Source organism: Candoia aspera, chromosome 7 (genome assembly GCF_035149785.1).
Source record: "Candoia aspera isolate rCanAsp1 chromosome 7, rCanAsp1.hap2, whole genome shotgun sequence".
Taxonomy (NCBI): domain Eukaryota; kingdom Metazoa; phylum Chordata; class Lepidosauria; order Squamata; family Boidae; genus Candoia; species Candoia aspera.
The window spans coordinates 36,116,252-36,142,603 of record NC_086159.1 but is presented as its reverse complement, the minus strand read 5'-3'; the positions used below and the strand labels follow the sequence as shown (position 1 = coordinate 36,142,603).

The following is a 26,352-nucleotide window of genomic DNA, read 5'->3' as shown; positions in this document are numbered from 1 at the left end:
CCTTTTGACTGCATGCATGCATGCATGCATACATACCACTCTTTTGTTTAAACTTAACATTAAAATGTTTTAATTGTAAAAGAATTAATTTCAATGTTGGAATAGCACTATAGTAGCATGCTGTTGTAAGAAAGCTTGCATGGCTGCTTTGGAAGCAATTCCCAGCCAGTTTTGCATGATCTGCAATCATAGCCACTTGGCTCTGGCCAGCTCATGAATGCAGAGACAGCCAGGAGCAGTTGGGAAGCAGCTTGTGAACATGGAAAAGTCACAGCTACTTAAGAATGTGAAAAGTGGTACTTTGTATCCCCTCCTATGCTTTCTGAAGCACTTCTTTCAAAGGGTTTCATAGCCCTATTATGTTATGGTGGTATAGTAGTAAAATACTATAATACAAAAATTAGCATTATCGTATATGGTATTGTAATGCTGTACTGTCTTCTGTTATCTTATAAAAGCATTTTAGGAGTAATTAAAATAGTGCCCATCCAATCTATGTTAAGCACGTTGATGAGGATGGAATATAGAATGAATACATTAAAAAAGTACAATACTCCTGGATAGTATGAAAAGACAGTGTTGCATGTAGCTTAAAAAGGAAGAACAGTGTTTGGGTATACTAAGAATGACATTTTGGGAGGTTAGAAAAGAAAGGGGAAAGTACAGGAGAAAAGGAAAAGTGGCAGGAAAATACAGAATCCCTGAATTTTCTGTGAAGTGCTGTTGTTAACCATATTTGTCATACCTTTTGTTAAACCATTTGGCCATACTGCCCAGTGCAGGTAATTGAACTAACAGTAGCTTTTTGAAGTCTGTAAAGATCTCATTTTTACAGTCCTTTTAACCAGAGATGCTAGGATTGAACTTGGAACCTTTTGCGTCACTTGTACTACTTTGAACTATTTTGTCAAGTCACTTACATATCTTTTCATACCTGCTTTGATATTTTGTGCAGAACATTATCAAGAAGGTGATAGGTCAGAAGTTTGTGTACAAGTTTGTTTCATTCCCGGAGATCTTAAAGATGGATCCTCATGCTGTGGAATTCAGCAGGGAAAGCCTTTTGCTGCAGGACAGTGACTGCAAGATACCTCTGGAGAGCAGAGAACAGCATAAACATGGTCTCCCGGTCTTGAAAGGCGCAAGCCGCAATGAATACATTCATTCGGGGCTGTACTCATCTTTCACCATCAATTCCTTACAAAATCAGCCAGAAACTCTCAAGCAAATTAAAACAGAGAAGCTGGAGGAGAAATTGGAAGAGGCCACACCTCTGGAAGAAGTCCGGACTGTTATTAGATTTGTGACAAACAAAACAGACAAGCAAGTCATGAGGCCTGTTGTGTCATTGCCATCTACATCCGAAGCAGCAAATGCTTCTGCATTTTTAGCATCCTCTGTCTCTGCAAAAATATCATCCTTAATGTTGCCCAACGCAACTAGCATCTCCTCAGCTTCACCATCTTCCTCCCGATCACCATCTCTGTCACCTAACTCTCCCCTTCCCTCAGAACACAGAAACATCTATCTGGAGTCTACTTGCCATGATTCAGATTCTCTTGAGCCACTGAACCTCTCTTCAGGATCCAAAGCAAAATCTCCTGCTCTTCCCCCAAAGGCTAAGAAACCCAAAGGCTTAGAGATCTCCACACCACCAATGGTTCTTTCAAGTACTGACCTCGGTTCTATTGCCCTCAATAGCCCTGCGCTTCCTTCAGGATCCTTGACTCCTGCTTTCTTCACTGCACAGGTAAGAGGGGTGCCTTTGAATTCCTAGCTGTTCAGTTCAATTTTATTACGGTCACTGACCAGTACAGAATTCCTAGCTGAAATTCTCAAAATTCTGTACCAACAAGACATTCTTCTTGGTTGTTGATTTAGAACTGTAAAACAATTCCAAAGCTTATTTGGGCAGAATTTAGAAATATATGCCATTGCAAAAAATACTTTATAGCAAAAGGGACAATGGACAGCCAGTATGCAATTTGTTATTTAAGTTACCTTATGTTGGAAGTGTTGAATGCTGAACAACCAAAGCCAATTGCAATGGGAAGAGGATCAGTTTAGTGGGGGAGGTGGACTCCAGCATTTTGGGAAGGGGAGAATTAGATCTTCCTATCCCTGCTGGAGATAAGTGATTTTTCCTACCTGGAGAAAATAGGCAAGACCTAGAAAATAAGCTGGCAGATGGTATATAAATCCATGCAACTGTTTCTGGCCAGTGGATGAGATGTTCCCTATAGTTGTATTTACTAATAACAATTAAATATAGTTATTATAAATAAAAACATTACAAAATGGTATAAAAAGTCAGAGCAGCAGCAAATATGTATATGTAAAATTAATACTATAGGCATTACAAGAATTTGTTTGGGGAGAATGTTCCAAAGAGAAGCACTACCACAACCATGTTGTGGCTGTGGCAGTATATTGGCAATATTCTTCTAGTATTCCCCAGCCAAGCAGAATAAACTCAACTTCCCCAGCTTGGTGATTCCAAATGTGTTAGACCACAGCTCCCATATTTTGAAGGTAAGGTCTTTAAAAAATAGAGCAAAGTTTCTCAAATTCCAGACCTCCAGATATGCTGGGACTTCACCTTGCAGAATTCTTGGTATAAAGTATTCATCATGGAGAAAAGAACAAATAGATTATACTCCATTTGCAAGTTGATAAGGCTGAATTATAGTCTAACATGTCCCGAAGAAATTGCTATCACCAGAGAGAAATATCTTTTATTTATTCAGAAAATGTGTATGTTCCCTCTCTTTAACATCTCTAGGTATCCTGCAAAGATATTACAGTAAAAAATTATTAAATCAAAAAGTGCAAACTTTAAAAAAATCCTGAAATGGGTTGAGTGGATAAGTTTATTTTTAATACCCTCTAAGATCAGGGCTTGCTTCAAGTCTAGTGCAACTTGTTTTGTAATGTGGACCCTGCCATAGAGAAGCCAACATTAACCATTCCATGTCAGAACCTGCAAATATATATCTCCGTATCAAGATTTGTCTACAGTGAATGTGTAAGAACATGTCATTTTTTTTCTTCTGCCCAATGGCAGCTGGAACCTCATTCAGGATTGGGACTCTCTGCAGATTAATAAACTTTTGTATTCTGCTGGCACTATGCCTTTCTCAAGCAAAATATGAAATGACATGTTTAGGTCAGACTGTTTTATTTAATTAGAAAATGGCTTGATGATGTTCAGAATAGGCTGACTCCATAAGGGTAAAGTGAAGGTGGAAGCACCTGTTTCTCCCTTATGCATGGAGGATCAGATGAGCTTTACTCTGCTCCTGCTCCTCTGTCTGGGAACTGCACTGGCATTGAAAAGTTCGGATTCTGCAAACTAAGCATTGGATTTTCCTTTTGTTTTCAGAAAGAGGATGGTGTTAGGCAATTGCAAGCCTTCTCTTCCTACATTGTCCTCTTACAAAAGCTTTATGTTGTCCATCCAGTAGCAGAACCAACCCTGGCATTTTAAGCAAACACTGTGCAATCTTAACGGGATATTTCCAGCCTATTCCTATGCATATGTACTCAATTATAAACCTTTGTGGAATTTAGCATGACATACAATGCCAGTCAGAGAAATTTAATTATGCAAATGCTCGGAGAAATAGACATTCTTTTTAAAAGATTAGGCCCAGGGTTCATTGATAAATGTTCAGATGCATATAGGCAGTGCAAAGTGACAGTACAGAAGCTGAAAGTAGGTGGATGTGTGTGTGTGGGAGGGGGAATTCTGTAAAGTGGCAGTTACTGACCTCATCTCCTGAAGATATGATTCAGGACATAGATTTAGCACCTACAAGCAATGTGGATGACAGTGGTAGTGATGGAGCCCTCGCTGATTTTACACAAAAGTCCATGCTAGATTTCATTCTTTTCATTGTTCCAAAGCCCTGGCAACAATTTTGATTCAAGAAAATCAAGAGATATAAAATCATGTATCCTATTTTCAGCATATATTTAGTGGTTATGAGCCTAAATTGTTTCCTCAATTTACCTCACTTAATTAAAAGCCATCCTGAATTGCACTTCACCAAAACCATGAATAAATAGCCCATACCAGGGAGCAGTGCTGTTTTGGATTGAGGTGGAAATGGGATTGTTCTTTCTTTTGCAATCAAGGGAATGCTGGGATGGGGAAATCATAAGGATGCAGAGAAATGTCATATATCATCAGGAAAAGAGGTAGAATGGATGTATTAGAAGTAAACAAGGCTTGATTCACACAAGACTAGCCATAATGAGATTTGCTTGCTTTTGATGTAGCAGGATGCATGAGGCTTTAAAAATCTTGACTACTGAAGCCAGCTCCCCCAGTTGCTGTTATCTAGGCCAGGTCTTATCACATCTCACATCTACTAACATGACACATACATGCCCCAGTAACTGTTGGTATATGACTCATTATGTTGCCTTTGTCTCATTCCCCAGTCTGTACCTGAAGTAGCATAAATCATCTTTAGCTGTTTCAGTTTTAAAGTAGCACTTTCCCTTTTCTTCCAACACAATTTCTGCCATGGACACAGTCTAGTATGTTTCATTGACAGTGTAGCTGATGATGCATTTGGGGGCTGGGATCTGACCAGCTACTACTGACCACTTTAGGCTGCTGAAGACATACTGCCTTCCCTCCAATCGCTGGGCACTTCCAGCTATGTCCATTTTGATTTGGGCTGCGAGAGAGATTGGAGCCTGCCAGCATTATGCCTGACTGGCATAATTTTCCAAAGTCTTACGCTGCTCCTTCTATATCTAGATTTAGCACTCTTTGGAATGAGCATTATCCCCTTGCTTAAAGAACTGGACTGATGCTCCCTTGAGCAATAGCCGTCTGCTGCACAGAAGGTTGATTTACACCAGGAAAAAAGCCAGGTTCTACCAGCTGTGTGTTGCTGGTTTTGTTACCAAAGAGTGCATTGCAGTGTTTCCGCTGCTTTTGCTGATTTGCATGATTGTGGGAAGATTTTTTTTTTTTGAGTGGGGATGCATATCAATGCTTTGTGTACCCTATGGTCTACTTCTGGGTATTGCTGGCTGGGGCTATTTGCCACCAGCACTTCCATTCCCTTTCAGTTGAGGATAGATCTCATTCATTACTGATAATCTCCCACCATGTAACCCTATCAGCCAGACTATTTTGTACTAGTTTAATGCTTTCAGAATGCTAAACCATGTTCAGAAATACTTGGACAGGCCATGTGGAACTCTTCTGTGCCTTCAGTTGGTTTGTCCAACAAATTGGGTAGCTAAGCACATTGTTCCAATCCCTTCTCTACACTTGTCTGACCCCATCCGACATCAGGGAGAGTGACTGGTAATGTTTTCCTACTGGCAGGTAACACATGGTGAGAGGAAAAATGAAGTGGGGGAATTCAGAATCCAGCAGTCACTTTCCTTAACTTGTCTAACATTAAAATTGTAAAGACAGCACAAGTTACCAGCCTTCTTATTGTAGCAGAATAGGGCTTGGGTATGAGGACAGCACATATGCCAACATATTTTTCTGACAGCACAAGGACTGCGGATAGCACTTTGATGCAGCCATTGGCTGTTCCCTTAGATGCGCTTTCTTTTTTCAAACTGTAGATGATAACGTGGACTCCAATGGATAGGATGAAATAATGAATTAATGAATGATAATATCAACTGGAGATAGCTGCAGTGGTGGGGCTTTACTAACAAGACTGATTTGCACATGTGCATGCATGCACAGATACACACACACACATCTATCCATATCTATATATCTGTATCTGACTGTAGAGAGCTAGCTTGGTGTTGTGGTTAAAGCACCAGGCTAGAAACCGGGAGCTTGTGAGTTCTAGTCCTGTCCTGAGCATAAAGTCTAGCTGGATGACCTTGGGCATGTCACTCTCTCTTAGCCCTAGGAAGGAGGCAATGGCAAACCACTTCTGATATCTTACCAAGAAAACTGCAGGACTCAGACAGTCCCCAGAATTCAACACAGACTCAAAGGCACACACACAAAATAACTGACTGTAGATTCATCTGTTGTTTTCTGATATGGTAAGACTTCTCTGACAATCTTACGTATATTGTACTTGGTGATATTTATCAATGCAGGACTGATCAAAAGTAGTATTGGTGTATTCAACCAATATATCTAAACAGAACAGGAGAAAGAAAGCAGCACACACATCCTATTTTTGGTCAGTTCTGCTTGGATAAATATTAGTCAGCAAGTATACCATATGACGGCGTTCCGTGAGTCATACTGGCCACATGACCCGGAAGTGTCTATGACAACGCCGGCTCCAAGGCTTTGAAACGGAGATGAGCACCGCCCCCTAGAGTCGGACACGACTGGACTTTACGTCAAGGGAAACCTTTACCTTTACCTATACCATATGAGGGCACTTTCAGAACTCCCCATAAAAAACTGATGTAAAGTCATTTCAGAGGTTCTATATCATGCCAAATATAATTTGGGAACTATAGTTCTGCAAGAAGGAACAACATTGAGAACAAAAGTATGCAGAAAATTGATGGATCTCTGCACAATTCAAGAAAAGATTATAAAAAATGTAAGAGCCTCCAGACACATCAGTTTTCAATATAATCAACTTTTCAAGAAGATCAGAACACTTGTGTCAGGCAGACGGACAGTCTTTATAACACCTCCAGTGCTATTTGTCATTTTTATTTTTCCAGAGCCTCAAAGTACATAGACATAAATACAAGTTTACAACTTTCACTGTTTACGTACTGGACTAAAAACTTTTTCATATGTAACTATACACATCTGGTCAACTCAGATTCTAGCTATCCAGATTAGGATAGAATTCCAGAAGCATCAAGACAGGGTGCTATGTGCAGTACCTCACTGCATGTGATGGCTCTAAGTGCTACAGTTCCCATCCAGTTTTATAATTTCCAACAAAGCTTGGTACTCTTTCCATACCTCCTGATACTTCTCTAGTTGATGTCATTGTCTCATCCAATTCACATAGGAACCATCTCTTGTTCTGAGAAGCACTTCATATTTTGAAACCTTACCTCCTGAGAACTATCCCTTGAAATCCCTGTTAACTTATATAGAAGGTTTAACTCTACCAAGTATTAATAATACTTGACTGACTTCCCATGGAGAATGTGAAAAGTTCAAATACTGCAGCAGTCCCTCGTTCAGGATTAACTCACCTATTGATTAGACTGGAGTTCTAATATTCTATATTTGCCTCTGTTTGGCTTAAAGGCTCCTCAAGTGCTATGTACCACAAAGGGAATGAGACAATTTGCTGATTAGCAACTTCGGAGCTTCGTTCTGTTAATGCCAAAAGCCGCAGTAGAAGAGTTTAATATTGAACAATGAACAACTTACTCTATGGTACTAAAAAAGGGAACATGGTTATTCTAGGTACAAAAGCCTGTGAGTTTGCAGTTCTTTTAAAAAATAAATGACCTGACAGTTGCTTTCAGAGCTGTGGGCTGTTTGCAAGAGAAATCTCAGCTTTTTTTGTGAGTCATTCGATTTAAAATAGCAATTAATGAGCACAGAAGATCCACACAAGCTGAGTTGGACTGAAGCTCCAATCCTCTGCCTATTTATTTGAGATAAGCCATATTGAACTTAATAGGATATACTTTGGATAGGTATATATAAGGTTGAGAGCTTTCAAATTGTGAACTAATGCATGCATGCTTTTGCTTGATTACATCCCAACTTTCACTTACCAGGTTCCAACAATAATAGGAAACAAAAATAATTAATACTTACTATGAAGCCAAAAAGAAATAGGTAAAATTATTCAATAAAATTTGAGATCAGCATTATTTTGAGAGCAACAAAACATCATATATCAATAAAAGCTTGAAGACACAGATCTTAACTCTTTACTGGGTGTCTGAATTAGAGAAAAATAGGAATCAATCTTCATCTGTCTTGTATGTACTACAGTTGAGGTGCCACTACCATGGCTGATGGTGGGAACCTCAATCTTTTGGCTATTAGTCCAACCACCACTCCATGTTTAAAGTATAAAAATAGTTATAATCACTATAAATTAACCCAAACTCAGAAGGCCTGGCTAAATTCTGGCTTACCATGTTGTCACACTCGAACAGTTACCATCTTGGATCTCTTATCTGGATTCTCTAATTTACCTCAAATCTCAGGTATAGCATTTAGGTGAAAATAATTCAAGATGGAAGATACTTCGAGTCTGAATAATATAACATGTCTGTGAATGCAGTTAACAAGTGGTCTGTGGAGGGAGTGAGGTAAAAACAGTACACATGAGCATTCACCAACTGAGGTTTCTTCATTCGTTCATTCATTCATTCAAATTTGAATGGCCACCCATCTCACTACAAGAGACTCTGGGTGGTGAACTATCATAAAACAAATTAAAACAAGTTACTATCACATTACAAAAATTAAAATAACACAGCCAGGAGACGAGACCGTTCACACACTTGGGGCCCCAGGCCCAGGCACATAACCAGGTCTTTAGAGAGTTATGAAAGGCCAGCAAGATTGGAGCCATCCTGATGTCTGGAGGGAGGATGTTTCATAGGGCGGGTGCTATGGCAGAAAAGGCACGCTTCCTCTGTGTATTGGGTGAACATGACCTACCTAATGTACAAATTCAAACACAGAGAAAGGGAGTGAGGGATCTTTAAAAAAATGTTACAAGCACAATCCAATGCATATTTGCAAGATTATTTATGTATTCTGGCACAGGGAACTCAAGGGGAACAATGAAATCGGTAGCAATTTTCAATATATATTATAGAATAAATAGTAGTTAAATTTGGATAACTTCAGCAATCTAGTGTGGGGTATAAAATAGCTGTTTTATGATTGGAAAACTAGCAGTTTGAATACAGCTGTGCCTTCATCAGTCATGTTCCATGGAAAACAAATAGAAAATGTTGCATTAGGACTCATGCAGGGATACTAAGAAAACACAGGTCATTAGAATATGACTCTACATATCCCCATTCAAAAATTTTATTAGTCAATCTTAAAATTAGAAAATAGGATGTAAGCAGTACTGAAAAAGCTATATAAAAGTTAGAAAGTAAATGGTATACCAGCCTGCATATAGCAATGGTTATCAATACATGACTAAGCTAGCGTGTTTTGTCTTGTAGACTCCAAATGGGTTACTGTTGACCCCAAGTCCACTGCTTTCTAGCATTCACTTTTGGAGCAGCCTCAGTCCTGTTGCTCCCTTGAGTCCTGCCAGGCTGCAAGGACCAAACACCTTGTTCCAGGTAAGTTGGAGCATGTTCTCTCAGATCAATCTTTCTAGCATTGCCATTGGGACCAGAAAACAGGTAAAGGAAATATGTAACAGTTATACCCTTTGCTCAAGAAGAGCTTCAACATCAGGGTGAGACATATTATGAATTGTGATTATTTTATGCTTGGATAGACCTACAGGGCTTCTCTGAAGCCAGGAGATAAAGGCATCAGTGCTCCAGTAAAAATGGCTCTGGTCCAAGGATTGTTCATTATATTGCTGGTAAATGAATTAGGAGCTAATCTACTGATAGTAATAGTGTACATATCAGAGTACTTTCCTGATAAAATAGCAGCTCCAATATTTCATTGTAAATATGAGATAAAAGGAATTGTTGACAAGTCTGTCTATTGAGTATATAATGAGATCATGAAAAAGGCCACAAAGAATTTTGATGATTGCTCAGAAGATTAGTATGCCTTATCTGAAGCTGAAATCCTTCAACAACAGGCATTGAAAATCCTATTAGAAAAGCTTCTATTGAGTGACCTGGATAATTTTCCTATATTGGATTTACAAAGAGACTTGTTAAAGCTTTGAAGAATTTTGTGAGAAGGGATAAAGAAAAAATGAAAAGAAATCAAGTCCTAGGACAGTATTTGAAGGGACTAAAGTTCAAGACTGTTAAAAGTAAAAGGAAGGAATATAAAGTTGGTTTATTTGATCAAGGTTAAAATAGATATGTTGTTATCTCTGGACCCTTAATGGACTTTTGCTGATCAGGATTGAACAATAAGGCTTTAAGGATTTGTTTATAGATAAGAGGTGGATATGGGAAGAAGAGATCATTTGTGGTATTTTAAGGGTGATAAGTTACTAAAATTGTTCATACTTGTGATGAAGGGGGAAATAATTCTTTATATATATTTTTTTCTTTACTATATTTTTTATTTTCTATTTTTCATTTCTGCACTTTCTATTTTTTCTTTTTATTCTTTTTTAGTTTGTATTAGTTTTTATCTTTTTAATTGTAACTTTTAATAAAATTACTATTAAAAAAATAGAAAAGCTACTATCAGTCTCAAGGATGTGACAGCTAGGTGGGTCTAAGGCATGCTATCTTAATCTCTATCGAAAAGGAGAAAATTATCAGTGTAAAACTATATCAACACCTGCATTTGACTGACAAGAGGAAAACAGAAAGCATAAGCAGCTTTGACTAACAGCTGCCATTAGTGGTTTCTGGAAGTGAAAAGGGGGATCCAGTTCTGTTACAGCAAGGAACTGTCCCTTGCTATTGCATGGTTCCAAGAAAGGCTAAGGTGACAGCTCTGTCAGCATGATGTATGAATGTGTCCATAGGGATTTAACTAACCTTGATTAAAACAAAACATGGTTTACTATGGTGGGTGAATGTATATCCTAAGGCCAATGGCAGGAGTAAAAACCATAAACTCACCCCAGTCATTACATTGTCTGAATACAGACAAGTCGTTTAATGGAGAGTAGTGCCATCTGCAGGGGGTGGTCAAAAGGGTCACAATGTTGCTTGCAGCAGCAGGATCACCCCTCCCCCCATACACCGTACATGCATACAATGCTGATGCACAATCAAAAGGAAAGGGGCTTTAACGGCACTTCCCCAACTGCCATCTTGATTTTTTTGATTGCCTCCTGCAGACACCACTGATGGAAAAATAGGGCAGAAGGGGAAAGAGGGGCAGTGACAGTTTACCAGCTTCCTTTGTGGCAGCTGGATGGGCCTCCAACACAGTTGCCCATTTGATCAAGGTTTCTTTTATCGTGTGTTACCAGCACACAGGAATTAACAGTTATTCCTGGGACACTGTTGACTATATTAGCTGTTTTATGGTAACCAAGGCCCTTGCACACCAAGCAGTTCGAAAACATGCAAATGTGAGTAGATTAATTGGTACCGCTTTGGCGGGAAGGTAACGGCGTTCCGTGAGTCATGCTGGCCACATGACCCGGAAGTGTCCTATGGACAACGCCGGCTCCAAGGCTTAGAAACGGAGATGAGCACCGCCCCCTAGAGTCGGACTCGACTGGACTTTACGTCAAGGGAAACCTTTACCTTTACCTTTAAGGCCCTAAGAAATTCATGGATTAAGTAAAAACTTCAACTGCTCATGAACTCTGTTTCCTATAATAATTGAGAGGAAGCTTCTTTGAACTGACATACAGGGCATTAGCAGAGGTAGCCTCTCTCTTTTAGCAGTGTTTTGTCCCTGAACAGAGAGTTGCAGAGAAAGCAGCAGAAGGAAAATCAGGGCTTTCCTTTTCATGCCTGGGATTCTCCAAAATGAAATATGATTATAGCAAAGTTTTAAGCCTGCTTCCCCCCGCCCCACCTTCAAACAAAGCTTGAAGACTGGGTGTAGTTCTTTAAAAAACTAGTATAATCAACCAAGATAGCCTTACTTAATCAGCAGTGGATAAGTGCCTTGAAATGCAGATTCATCCACCCTGATGAAGGAAGAAAGGGAGATCCGAGTTTCTACCACTTTTGGAACTTACTTTGCTCACCCCATGCTCTGCTTTCCAAAAGTAGCCGAGTGACTATCAGGGGAAGTGACAAATGGTATCACTTCCTGCCATCTGCTCCCTCAACTTTATCCCCAAAACTTCTCAGAAATGGTGTAGTGCAGTTTCCAAAAACAAAGACATGTTATTTTGCGCGCACACTACCTGCTGAAGCCATTTCTTTTAAGCTGACATACAGGTAAAACTACTTTTGTTTCCCAGCATAGAGAGATGATCCTGCCACAGCCAACTGACGTTGGTGGGTCAGGTTAATTGATAGAGCCTCAGCGGAATGTAATTAACTCATTCTGGATCTGAAAGCTTGCTGTGTCATTAGGATAATGAGAGACTTGTTCAGAGCTGCAGTTTACCCAGCAACAAAGGTGGAAATAATAGCAAGGAAATACAACTGGAATTTACCAACACCTTAAACTCACCTCTCCATTTGAATTCATGCAATTGTTTGCTTAGTATTTATTTACCTTATAGCTGCACTGAATGACTTGAGGGAAATCCCTAGAATGCTCTTCTGAAGAGCCAACACTCTGACAGCAGGTCCAGTGGAATATATGGCTTGGATGTGTCAAGGGATTATTCATTAGGCAAATTGTGGCAATTTACAAAATTGTCAGTAGGCTCAGCAAGTAAGCTCCAACTTACTGGGAAACATCTGTAGTGAATGAGAGCCTTTTATTTTATCTGTAAAGTGAATTTTGGGGGTGCCCTTTAAATGAGTTGCTAGAGATGCATTCCTTCAGCCTTATTTCCTGGATTTCCAGAAGTGAAATATTTGTCCATGGAACACTGTAGTATATAAACTGTGGGTTATACATGTGGATGAATGTAAATTGTGTAGGACCATTTATTTTTAGTCTGTGTAGCACACTCCTTGCTTTTAAAACAGGACAAAAAATCAGAACAGCAAGAGGCACTGGAGAGGCTAAAAATATTCTAAGGGTGATATTTGTTACAGAAAGGGGATGTGACAAGTATTCAACAATGTCCCCAGTTTTGTTGGTGAAGAAATGGAGATTGCATTAGTGACTGGTAAGGCTGCAGTTACAATGCAACCTCTGCTTCTTCTGAAATGCAGAGTTCATACTTAGACACTGAGGAATTGAAATAGAAAAGCTTGTAAATCTTGAATAAAGTGATAATTCAGAAATGGCTGTACTTATCAAATCTGTTTTCCCTATGTAAAAAAAATATGTACAATTGCAATTGAACACTGTATGTTGTACACTGACTGTTCTAATGCTACAATGATTTTTTTAATAATAGCATTGTTAGGCTAACTCTCTGGTAATCTGACAAATGTTCCATTTATTGAATTTTTTAAATACTTTCCCACCTGTAGAATAAATTATTTATTACAGCATTTACATTTTGCCATTGTGAAGCTCTGGGCAATTTATATAATGGGATGCAATAAATGGGATATATATAAATATAAAGTTATAGGAGTATTTTCTGTTAAAGAGAATATTTCCATTGTTCAGACCAAAGTTAAGAGCCTTTCTGTACAGCACAGAAAAAGCAGTCAAAGCTGTGAAATTATGGCCTGTGCAGTACGAAGCTGAATGCTACACCATGTAAAGGATTTGTCAAGTGTAGCAAATGAGCATCTGAAGAACAAAGATTGTTAACTAATACTCAGGAATTTACAAGTTAGGCTTTAATTTACCCCATCGTTTCTTCAATCTGGGAGCATCCAGCTGTTTTGGGACTCTTAATTCCCAGCTGCATAAAGCCTGTGGGAGTTGAGCAGCATAGAAGCCAAAATCAGTCAGTCTGCCAGTCCCAAAATTCCTAACAGTATCCTGGGCAGGGAACTTTAGACACTGCAGTTTCAATGCATCTTGAGCCAACAGAACAGCGACAAGGAGTTTGGTGTAAGCTATCATGCCTTGCTTCACCAGAATATGGGCATTAGGGAAGGTGATACAAAATACAGAGTTATCTTGCCTATAATGTGGCCTTTTGCATCCTTTTTGAAGATGTGTTCCAGTAGCTACTCTGCAAACAGCTTTTGATAGCCAAACTCAAATTATATTTTAGCAAGATGGAGTTCCTGTTCAGAAACATACTGGCTTTAATTTAGTTCTAGTGATGGCTCTGGACAGAATTGTGCTTCCAGTGGAACAGCAGGTCCATGACTTGGTGGTGGTGGGGTGTCTTATGGCTCCTGCTAGAGCAGCAAGTGAAGGCTAGAACCTTTGCTTAGTTTTGGTTGGTGTGCCAGTTAATAGTCCTTACTGGTCCAAGAAGCTCTTGTAGATAGTGGTTTTGTAATGTGCTATATGTGGGAGTGCTTTTGAGACTGACTCAAAGCAGCAGATGAAGAATGCAATAACTAGGCTGCTGGTAGGCAAGTCCCACTTTTATAGCATAATACTTGTTCTTAAACTGCTCTGCTGGTTACATATAAGCCCAATTTAAAGTGTTGCTCATGACCTGCAAAGACCTACATGGTGTGGCACTGGGTATTTGAGTACAGTCTTTTTCAAAAAAAAATTCGTCTTTTGAGGTCATTGAGAGAAATGCTAGAGTCCCACCCCTTTTGGATGACAAGGGATATTTTTATTTCTTTTTTCCCCACAATCTGTGGGTTGTCACAACTTACTATGTGCTGTCCCTAAATGCTTTTTCTGAACTAGCTCACATTTTCTCCAATCCAAAGTGAGTGTTTACCTTTGATCTGATGCATCTATTTTTTAAGAATAATTATTTTATTTGTACCTGTCACAATTAGCAGTCTCCATGTATCATTAAAAACTGCTTGAGAGCTTATACATAGATATGTGAGTATCAGTGACATTTTTCTTTGCTCTTTTTACAGTTTCCAACTCTGCTAAATGGTCACATTCCAATGCAAATTCCCAGCTTGGATGGGGCCTCGTCTCCAGTTCTCCTTTCTCCAAATGCTCATAAGTCCTGATGTCTCAGCAAACTAGGGACTCACTAATAAACTGGATTTGACACAGCCATTCTGATGGGTTTCATTTTTCTGGTAACGCTAGGAGGACATGATGAAACTCTTTTACTATGGTTTGCACTTTCCATTACACAGATGACCTACTTGTATGATGTTTATTTAGCATTTTTATACAGTGAGGGGGTTTTTTTTGTATAAGAAATCTTTTGTGCATTAAAACAACTTATAATTTTTATATCCTGCTCTCCAAGTGTTGAACACTGTTAATGAAGTACTTTCTTAATACATTTTTAAACAATATGTAAAGGATGTGAAATGTTTTACTTCTGTACTTCTGATATTATGCATCATGCTTGTGTAAACTATAACCAGCTGTGCCTTCTTTTGCATAACGTTATATAAATGATTTATATATTTTCCAGTATTAAGATAAAGGTTGGAAAAGAACCAAATATTGAACACTCTTCTCCCCATCCTAGTATTTCAGTATTCCCCTTATGGTCAGCCATGTGGTGCAGTATATTAATGTAATTTTGAATTAAGCGCTTTCCAATATATAAAGAATATTTCTGTTTACTTCCTGAACAGAGGGGCCATAATATTTTGGCCAGTGTGTTAAGAATAGAACACTATTTAGACATTAGTGCTTGAATTCTTTCGTCTAATAGGAATATGGACTTAAAATATTTGCAACATATTTTAGGGGCATTTTTAAAATTAGAGGAAGTAGCCTTATTCAGTGCCACTATCTTTGTGTATAAATCTGATTGTTAAAAGAGATGTCAATCTAAAATTTATTTCTGTGAACAGGTAAAATTCTCACATGTTTCTTATCAGGGATGGAGAAAAGGTGTCTCCAATGGTGCATGGACCAAGGCTTTAAGAATTCAACAGTTTTGATTTTTTCAAAAAGTGTTTTAGTAATGCTTACCAAAAAAAGTCTAAAAAGATGATAGGTACCTATCCATAACTGGGAAATAAACACCATAATACCCAGAATAAGTTTTCAGTGATTGTCTTTTTTCCTTTGTACTAACCTGATATTGAACATTGTGATTAAAAGCTATCCAGGTTCTGCATCTCTTCAGCAGGCTAGATTTCTGAAAGCAGAAGAGAGTTTGCCACTTCCTAGAGTATCATGACTGGTTCCCTGATGATGAAATACAAAACAAAGCAAAAATTGAATAAATGTGGGTTGCAGTACAGAAGCAGTGTATTGTGCCTCTTAGCTGTAATCTGAAAGATATCTTATACATGCATATTTTATGAACACATTAACAATATTCAAACAGAAAACACATCCAGATTGAATGAAGAATCCAAATTTATGTCATATTTTCAAAGTCAATGTGAAAATATTCTGCCTCTGTGCTCCCGCTTTGGCAGAGGACAAATCTTTGGTTTCCTAGATTACGACAACAAACCTTTTGTATGTTTTGAAGTAAGAACATAAAGCAAGAATTAATATATTACAACTGATTTACACTTCACATTCTTTTTCCTAATGAGATTTACTTTTTCTTCTTTGAGGGAACAAGTTTCTGCGGTTTGAAGAACTCACTGATTCCCAGACTTTTCACATGATTAGTATTCCGTCACATTTTCTAGCATATGCTTACCATCCTCTTCTTGGCAAGGATGCATTTCAAAGTGTCAAAGTTACCACATTCTATACCTGGAAAAAGCTTTCACTGCTGAAAATTTTCTGTCTCACACACAGAATCCCGTTAGATGTTTTGGGGAATATTTGGACACCAGTCCTTTTTTATGTGGGATACTCTTGGATCAGTATATTTATTATTGCTAACTTCCTTCCTTATACTGCTGAAATTATATTCCTGTATTCACTTCAAATACGATGTTACACTGCAGGAAGCCAATACAGCTATTACAAACTTGAAAGGAAATGTAATACTCTTACATTTTGGAAGTTAAGCTTGATAAAGTAACTGGAAGCTTCAAAAATTTAAGGGTGAAACACAGCATCTACACCTTGCCTGATTATCAAACAAGAACTGATCTTAAAACTCAGCTATTTTGGCAGGATTAAAAAGTAAAAATAGTTTAGCATACTAGAAGCATTTGGAATCATTCAATTTCCATACTAAAAAAGGAAAAGCATAAAAACCTACTTTTGAATAATAATTATGTGGAAGTGAGATGAGATTTAAGTTGAAGAGTTCATAACAAAAGCTTTCGGGTTAGTTTGTGTAGTACCTGGGACCCTGAGCTTCTCTGCAAACTGTTAAGGAGCTGTGAGACTGCGAGGTTATCAGTAGTATACTACAACCTTTATAAAAGCCAGAAAATGAATATTCCATAATAAGCTACATATTCAAAAGCCATTTTACCTCTCAAATCATTTCCTTAAGTACAAATTAGATTAAAGGATAGTAGCTGGTTGTTAATAGATGTTTGATGTCTTTCCAGGTGTCCCTAAATGCTGTATCTACTCCTCTCTCTCTATCTCATATGCCTTAATTAGCCTATAGTGAACTGGATGGAATCTTACTACAAAAATGAACTCAGTAAGACTTCCCAATGGTACCCACCAGATTAGTTGGCGTATAATTCTTGGTTAGCACTACATTTGGGCATTGTAAGGCCCCAGACTGAGGAAGATTGGTTTAATTGTTTAGTGGAATATTTAGCAAGTCAGTTAACAGCAATGCTCTCTATATATGTTTTTGCATAGTTATAATGTGAGATGCTGAAGATACTACAACAGAAAAGATAAACAACATCATGGCTACAAATGCACTTCTGCATTTTCACAGTAGTTTCTGTGGCAAACACAATGTGAATAACCTGTTGACTCTTTAAAGTTACAAATGTTTTTATGCGTTTGCTGTGTAAAAATAAAGTATACCAAGCAATCATGTTTATTGGATAATGGTGTGAAGTTCTAACTGCTTCAGTCAAAAAGAAATTATTCAAAGATATACATGGAACAGACACTGTTATGCATTAATGTGGATGTTGTTTAACATAACTGTTTGCATTCCATTAAAATATAAAGCTGGAACTGTCCTTTTTTTCTTGGCAATAATGAACCTTATTCTGAAACATACAAATTACTTAATTATAGTTATAAATAAAAGGGATGATGTTCCTTCTGTTGCCCAATCCACAAGATTTGCTCCTGCAAGACACAGCCAAATATGTTTATTTGTTCACAACAATTTCCAAACAAAACTTTTAAATGGCACCACTGTTAACATGTACTGTACATCTCCTCTACCAAGTCAGATACTTCAGAAGATACTCATATTTGCATACAATCTTTTTGAAGTACAATTGACTAAACAAGATACCAACAAAATATCTACTAAGCCAGGTTTCCCCCTAGATGCACTGCAAGTACAACTCTCAACTGGCATTGTATTATTGGCAGGGAATGCTGGGATTAGTAGCCCAGTATGTCTAAAGGATGCCAGGATTAGGAATGCTGCCTCAAACATGCCAGCTTTCTGACATAAATATCCTCTAAGCCTGAAAAGATCTTTAATTATTTTAATTCACTCTTTACTTATGTAAACATTGGAATATCTTCAAGCTATTTACTTAACAAACCTCACAGAGCTGTTGTGAGGATACCGTAATGTTTTAGAAAAATAAATAAATAAAAGATTGCATACATTTCAAGTAGCATTGATGAGAACAACACTGAGCCCAGCTGGTAAGTGAGAAACACATATTTATAGTTCAGAATTTTTCAACAAATTCTTAAATAATAAATATAACATTTGGTAATGTCATGTATAATAATTTCAATTCTATTGGCTATTTTCTATTGGCTGTGAAGATTTTTGTTTTGCAGTTCATCTGTTCTATTAGCATTTAACATTTGCCCCGTTTGTTAGAAATTCTGGTCAGAATTTCACTAAATCCTAAGGGCTGGGTTCAAAGTTCTCTCGAGCAGGGCATTCCTGCTGGAGGAATGTAGAAGAAATTTCTGCCAATTCTTCCTCTTCCCTTTAAAGGAAGGAAGGAAGGAGCGAGCAAGCTGTGGAAAATGAAGGGATCTTCCCAAATAGTATGGGAGGTGGTGAGGAATAAGCAAATGGAATCTCCTCCTTTATGCAAAGAGGATTTTCCAAGAGTATTTTCAAGGAAGGAACATATGGGGTTCCACCTAGAAATGTATGTGTACATCAGAACTGCAAATAGATCAAATCTCTTAAACTGTAATAATGCTTTCTGCAGATATATTATAGGAGAAATAACTACAATTCTGCTGAGTAAAAGGCAATTTCTGAGTTACTTTAAGAATTTAGAAATCGTATTTCCTCCCTGCTTTCCTACTATGCCCAATTCAATAGATGTCTTACTGGTTTGTCAAACAGCAGTTTTCTAAACCAGTCTGAATCTGGAAACTTGGGTTTAAACATTCTTTACAAACTAGGACAACAACAGTGTATTCCAGATTCAACCAACCATAGTCTATGCACGTCTTCTGGCTACTTCAATATAGCCAAACTATAGCTACAAACTAGTATTTGTGCAGATTTCACTGGTTCAGCTGCTAAGTTTAAAAACACATAATACAGGGTGTGAAACCCTAAAAATTAGGGTTTGTTATTGTTGCTTAAAAGTGACAGGAAATTTTTCTTCAGTTCATCAATGATTTTGGCAAATGATTTCAGAGAGGTGAGGGAAGTGCAAAGAAGTTTCTCAAAGCTGTATGGTGGAATGCTAGTGATCATAGAATGTCTGAACACTATTGAAGATTTCCATATATTTATACTTCCAAAAGTACAATATTAATACAGGTCCATCAGTTAGAAATAAACAGCAGTTGGTTAGCTCTTCTGGGCTTTGTTAAGTGTAAAACCAGTTTACAAATGCTGAAAAGCAGCAGTGGTCCAATAGTCACCATTTCACATAAATCTGTCTTCTTTTCCAGAAAAAAAGTTCCCAAATTAATTTTTACTATTATCATAAAACATTAAGAAAACATTCTGAAACATGCCACAATCACTATTCACAAATAAAGTTAAAGAAACATACAAAATATTTCACTTAATACTGTTAAATAACAATAATCAACTATAAGATTTCCTGAACAGAAATGGTAGGACCCCTGAATGTTTTACAGTGAACATCAGGAAAAAAAAACTTAAGTTATCTATGACTATTTTTCATGATATATCAGCCAAAGATTTACATAACCATTTCAAAATATACTAATAAAGATTTACAGCCTCTGGAAGATGCACTAAATGAACAGGTTCCAAAAGGTGAAGACAAATGCTGAAAAATACTGTTCCTATCACCAGGAAGTACTTATGATACTCACTGAGATACATAAGCTTAGTAGTATTGTAATATGATGACTTAACTCCAATAAACAGATAACATCTAAAACCTTTAAAACCCTCTAAGTTCTCATACTCTGTGAAGCCTGCAGAATAAAGTAATGTAATCTTTTTTGTGGAGTTGCATTCTTTAGTGGCTTTCCAATGAACGTGTGGTTGCAAAACAGCCACCAAAGCAGGTGGCAATTAGAGAATAGAGCTCGGATGCATCGCACCCACAGTTTGCCTTGAATCACTGGAACATTTAGTGAAATACCACGTATTAAAAATATTCTAACAAGTATGCTCACTAGAAAAGTTAGAGAAGGGAGATAACAGTTATGAGTCACATACAGATGGTTTATCATTTCTGATATAAGCCAAAATAAGAGATCTGGAACCTGATCCCATGTAATTTTTCCTTTTTTTGAATCAATATCTGTACTACTAAGTGCTTTAAAAAGGTATTTGGTAACATTCTAGTTACTTTACATCTAATGTTGAATAAGAAATTTACAGGCCAAGAACTAGAGAGCATTAAAGTAAATAGTAACTATTTAACAGTCAAGAAAGCTGTGTTTACATTCCAGGAAACATTGCAGTTTGAAAAAACCAAAGATATAAAACTGCAGCAATAAGTCATGAAGAGAAACAAAGACATTCACATAGCATATAAAGCCATTGCAACTCTTGCAGGCGTTCAGTTGTTCCTTAACTATACAGACAGTAGTTATTTAGCAGCAATGATTACGCAATAAATAATGCACTGTGTTTCTCAGTCCTGCACAAAAATTGCAGCTACTGTTACATTAACAGTTGTAACCTACTGGATCTAATAGTGGAGGAGACCTTAAAATTGACTGTACAAAAATTTGTCACATTGTGACAACAAATATATATATATATGTATATATATATATATTAAAAAAAAAATAACCAGTAGGTCTGAAATAAAAAGACTGCACTGTGAGGAGGACAGTGTAGACAAACAGATTTCAAGTCCACCAAGGGAAGAACCGCCTTCAGACTAGAGTCCTTGATAGAGATAAAGCCAGCCTTGGGCTTGAAACAGCACTGCTCGCCTCAGAAAAGCATGCTTTGCCTTCTGTTCTTCCCATGTCCTAGAACATAAACCATGCATTTTGTTAAGGGATTCAAGTGAACATAGGGCTCTGACTGTTTCAGTACACATTCATCATCACATTAGACAGCTTTACAAATGAACGGAGCAGTTTCTGTGAGCATTATACTTAGAGCAATCTTCATCTAGGCTTGAGTCACATGTTGTGCTAAGCTACAGTGTAGTTTGGTTCTGGCTTAGCATGGCCTGAATTCAGCCACTGTGGTTTGGATATTTACTATATATAGCTCAATATTACATGTAAATCCAGTCAGTGACTTAACTAATAACCTGCATCTTAAACAAACCATAGCTTAGTATGACGGGGGGACCCAGCTATTCACAGAACGTACCTGATTAACAACAGCATGTGATGCAACCGTGCCAAGCTACTTAGCAATGACTTTTTCCCTCTGTTACACAAGGAACTAGATCATAAAGAAAACCTCCAAATTTGCAAAACTCTTAAAAAAACTTGTTTAAGGAATCCACACAATTCTAACTATTTATTTACTAGGTATTAATTTTGCTGCTCCATCTCATACCATCCTGAAAAAGCAATGCAAGTATTACTTTACATACCTGTCTCTGGGTAAGTGGAATTTCGAAAGCCTGGATCTTTTTGTAGCTGAATTTCTTTCAAAGTGAATATTGACACACCTGAAACAATACATAAAGTGACTTTTTTCATGAATAAGTGTCTCACTTTCAAAAATACATTATGGATCAGAAGAAAACTTTATCCAACAATATTTATAGAATTCCCCAATCTGAACAACTCTGAGGGATTTACAGGTACTCTAAGACCACACCACTGCACCAAAGAAGAAGAAAAGAGTATTGCGCTTTTCTGTCATCATCCTGGCCTAACAGCTTGAGCTAACAGCCCAAGACTAACTTGATTTGAACCTGATAGTGGAAATCAGTAAAGGTCTCTCTAAGATGGAAGATACAGGGTTATCAACATAGCAATGGCACAAAAAACTTACTTTCTGGTAGAGTATGTATTCTAGTTCCAAGACTTCTGAAATATGCATGTTTCATAGCCTCTTCCGCTGAAATTCTTTTCTTTGATTCATACTGGCAAACAAAAGGATATAGAATATTTTAAAACACACTTGATGGAGTATAGGTTTTGTTTTCTTAAAATCACAATGTTCAGTCTTCAGTACCTGCAGCTATAGAAGAGTTCAGGTAAAATGACTGGGAAAAACGTAGGGAATTACTATCAGTAAAGGTAAACCAAAGGCCTCCAACCTTTTTGGACTGGGGAGTACATTTAGAATTTTAATAATAAATACTGGACACTCTTTAGGGGCCAGAAGCATTATTGGAAATAGAGTTTTAGAGGTGGGAGCTCTGCTTTGCAACTTCCCATTCTTTTTAATGAAAAGAAATGCTTAAAGAGGTAAAAAGCTCAAGTGGGTCAGGAAGCTTGGTAGACACTAAGGGAAGTGCCAATGGATGCTTCTTGGGGACATCAGAAATGGACAATACTGAGATAAATGAATTAATGGATTGACTCTGTGGCCCGAGGTACCAATACACTAAGCCATATTATTGGTTATATTTTTGGCTTAGTATGTTTTATTCAAAGACCCGTTATTTAAAAAATTTGGCTTAGCACTATGTGTGAATGCAGCCCAAATAAGTTAGGTTCGTTCGTTCCTTCCTTCCTTCCTTCTTTACCTGCCTTTATTATTTTTATAAATAACTCAAGGCGGTGAACATAGCTAACACTTCTTCCTCCTCCTATTTTCCCCACAACAACAACCCTGTGAGGTGAGTTGGGCTGAGAGAGAGGGACTGGCCCAAGGTCATCCAGCCGGCTTTCATGCCTAAGGCGGGACTAGAACTCTCAGCCTCCTGGTTTCTAGCCCAGCACCTTAACCACTATATACTATACATACTCAGGCAAGATATGTAAAATATTTTTCTTGCCTTTGTTTGTATATGTGCGTGCATGTGCAAAATTACTTTTGCTGTTGACCTCCAAAATCTTTCAGAGAATGCATCATTTATGTAAGTTTTTCAGCATTTTACTATATGAAATCATCAGTTGAAAGAAGAGATCTTTACAATAAACAAAAAGAAAGTTGCATCTCTATACAAGACCAACATCTAAATAATGCTTTATTTTGAACCACAGTTAATTTGTACTCTTACAATTCACCAAATGAACAACATGAAAAGTACTCATTGAAAGTACATGTATAAAGAATACAAAAAAGCAACTTACTTGAAGAAATTTTACTAACAGTTCAATCCCTTCCGAATCAAGCCTAGAAACAAACCATATATATTCACTGTTTATCCATTTCATACACACTTCCCAAATTGGATTCTAATAATTGAAATAATGTGTGTGCCTCTGCATAAGAGATACCTCCAATTTCAAAATATTTTGAGGATAATTATGGGATCCTACTTAACACTAATAAGGTGATGCGTCTACTGCTATGACTAAAAGCATTGTTTTAATATTATTATTTCATTGTATTTTTAGTATAAAAACTAAAAAAGTAATACTTTTAAATAAACTGAAGAATCATGGAACTGGCCTTGAAAATATATAAGCATGTATTTATACATGCTTACCACTAAATAGTAATATATTTTGAAAATGCAACATTTTTTAATCACTAAATGAATATGAGGCCACATGAGCTAGAAAATAGTTGCCTAATCTAATATAATTTAAATGGAGTAAAGGAGAATGTGTAGCAAACAGATGCATAAACCAATAAAATTAATAATTGGAATATCATTTGTCAACATAATAAACATAATAACATTAATCTTTTAATTACCTAAATACATAACAATGCATTTTAAAGAAATAATGCTAATGTTATATTCAGAAGCACATGCTATAGGCTATATTGCCATTAAGGTTTGCTAGTGAGTAAAAAAGAAAAAGGAAACCTCAGTTTCCTGGAGTTGCTGCATTCAGATTGCTTTCTTTCCTATAGAGGGGCTGGCTTCAGCCTACACTTGAGTACTCTAGAGTACACTGAATATCACACAAGGGGACTTCCACGCATGCACTAGCAGCATCTTAAGCTCTTTTCTCTTGCGCTTGCCAAATCTTCTCTGGAAGATCTCCCAACCCTCTTGAACAGAACTGAAGACTATTTCAGGAAAGGCAGATACAATCTGTTGGGGTGTCTGATTATTTAAAACTGGACTGCCACAACACTTTTTTTTAAAACAAACTACTACGATGAGATATCCAACAAGCCTGTGTATAGCTACAGTGAAAATTCAGAACTTCAACAATGTCAGATTCCTGGAATCAATTCTCACTTTTATAGCTGATGCCCTAGTTATAAAAACTATTAATCTGGATCATTAGCATATATTTTACAAATTAAATTCTTCTACTATTCTTTATGCAAAGGTACAGCTCATTGGAGAAATATCCACTAAACAATAAGAATAATCAGCCATTTAGAATTAATCCTATGACATATAGAGTTCCTAGTTTTTTCAGACAGAACACTTATGATATATATGCAGTTTGAACTTCAAGTACCTTGGAGCGTGGTTTATCAAAGGCTGTGGCTTGTACTTGGGAAAGTTGTAATTCCTAAACTCATCACTGGAAGTAATGCCTGGCCATGTTTCTTGTGATGGAGTTCCTGAGTTGAAAGATTAAGCAAATCAGCACAAAGAGTACTAATCACATGTAGGAAATAAAATAATAAAATAAAATATAAACTTTTAACCAACAGCTTCCAAAAGAGATAGTTGATTTCAACAAAATTACAGACTTGCAATATCAAAATCATATCCCTCTTCTATAAACAGATAAACATTGCAATTACAGTGCAATTCTAACATTTTCAGAAATTCTCTTAATAAGAGCAAAATAAACCCACAGCTGTAAGCTAAACATATTTACCCAGAAGTCTGAAAATTAAGTGCAATTCATCTTCCACAGTTGACCCAGGAAACAGAGGTCTTCCTGATGCCATTTCAAAAAATATACATCCAACTCCCCTTTAAGAGAGGAAAAGTTCAAATAAACATTACAATGGAGATGACATTATTTAAATACATGGTTTTCATGACAGTTGGGATTGCCTACTTGATCTAACTGTGTTAATGGTAACAAGAAGGGCATATAACTGCCAATGAGTTAGTATCCCAACACTATATTATTGTTTTTTTGTTGGTTATGAAAAGTAATGGACAAGATTTACATGCATTAGAAATATATTCAGCCAGTCTCACTACTGAGACTTCACATATGAAGATGTTTAAAATTCAGGGATTCTAAACAACTAAATCTGTGAGATTTTTAAAATATGCACTGTTTTCTTTGCCTTCTTCTCCCTCCCCCAAAGTTTCAAGTGTGAACTAGAGAAGCATTTCCAATATTAATGTTTATTAACAAAGGTTACTAAAAGTTAAAGGAGAAAAAACATACTAAATGTTTAATTTGAATGAAAGCAAACAGGTTAATATTTGAGGAAGACATACCACATATCAATTTGTGTTGAATATTCAGAAGATCCAAGGAGAACATCTGGAGGCCTATACCATAATGTGACAACTTCATTTGAATAAGTCTTCGTAGGAACAGATTTTGCTCTAGCCAGGCCTTCAAAAATAAAGTGCAAAATGAACTTCCCTAATTCTATTCCAGCTTCCTTCAATTTCCTATTATATAAATTTTCACAGAAATTTCATGTGGTTCAGAAAGCATGGCTGAGCATTTGCTTGCTGCTATAAAACAGGAGCATTTATCTATTTTTAACAGACTAATGTTTTCTACAGAATGACCAACTAGATGCGCTCTCAGCTACATTTTGCTCAGCAACTTTGATTGGAATTAAACATGTAAACATATGTGTGAGCACAAACATACATGTTATATCTTTCCTGCCTCTTTTTTTACTTTAGATGATGTATCACACGTTTGGAAAAGCATACCCACATATTATATGGTTACTACTGCTAAGGAACCTGTTCCTTTTTGAGAAACACTTTTGTCATTTGACGGTGACGAGGCATCTGCTAAACTTCCCCATCTACCGTAACAGCAATCCCCACCAGCCCATGCCCTTTCAGTTGTCCCCTGCAACCTGGTGATTCTGGTAGAGATGAATCTCTTCCTGTATTGCCAGATTGTTTGCATTCCTCTCTGTGCATTTAGAAAGGGACAGCCTTTTATCAGTGCACGAAGAAAATAAGCCAAAATAAAGCAAAGGAGAAGGGGAAAAGAAG

At 37.1% G+C, this 26,352-nt stretch overlaps 2 protein-coding genes across 4 annotated transcripts in view; one reads left to right on the top strand and one right to left on the bottom strand.

Moving 5' to 3' along the window:
- The window catches only part of ELK3 (ETS transcription factor ELK3), a 48,430-nt gene extending 32,725 nt beyond the window's left edge, over positions 1–15,705 (top strand). For 2 of the 3 annotated variants that reach the window (XM_063308818.1, XM_063308819.1), the window contains 3 exons: positions 956–1,750; positions 9,133–9,255; positions 14,608–15,705. In XM_063308818.1, coding sequence (XP_063164888.1) covers positions 956–1,750; positions 9,133–9,255; positions 14,608–14,706 — 1,017 coding nt within the window. In that variant the 3' untranslated portion in view covers positions 14,707–15,705. Of the gene's footprint in view, positions 1–955; positions 1,751–9,132; positions 9,270–11,999; positions 12,028–14,607 lie in introns of all 3 variants that reach the window. The other variant, XM_063308820.1, reaches the window with a different exon arrangement.
- Positions 15,706–17,852: 2,147 nt separating this feature from the next.
- CDK17 (cyclin dependent kinase 17) overlaps positions 17,853–26,352 on the bottom strand; it is an 81,828-nt gene continuing 73,328 nt past the window's right edge. The window contains exons 11-17 of the mRNA XM_063308816.1: positions 25,606–25,726; positions 25,025–25,122; positions 24,656–24,761; positions 23,360–23,402; positions 22,110–22,200; positions 21,703–21,780; positions 17,853–21,121 (exon numbers count right to left, since the gene is read on the bottom strand). Coding sequence (XP_063164886.1) covers positions 21,084–21,121; positions 21,703–21,780; positions 22,110–22,200; positions 23,360–23,402; positions 24,656–24,761; positions 25,025–25,122; positions 25,606–25,726 — 575 coding nt within the window. The 3' untranslated portion in view covers positions 17,853–21,083. The remainder of the gene's footprint in view (positions 21,122–21,702; positions 21,781–22,109; positions 22,201–23,359; positions 23,403–24,655; positions 24,762–25,024; positions 25,123–25,605; positions 25,727–26,352) is intronic.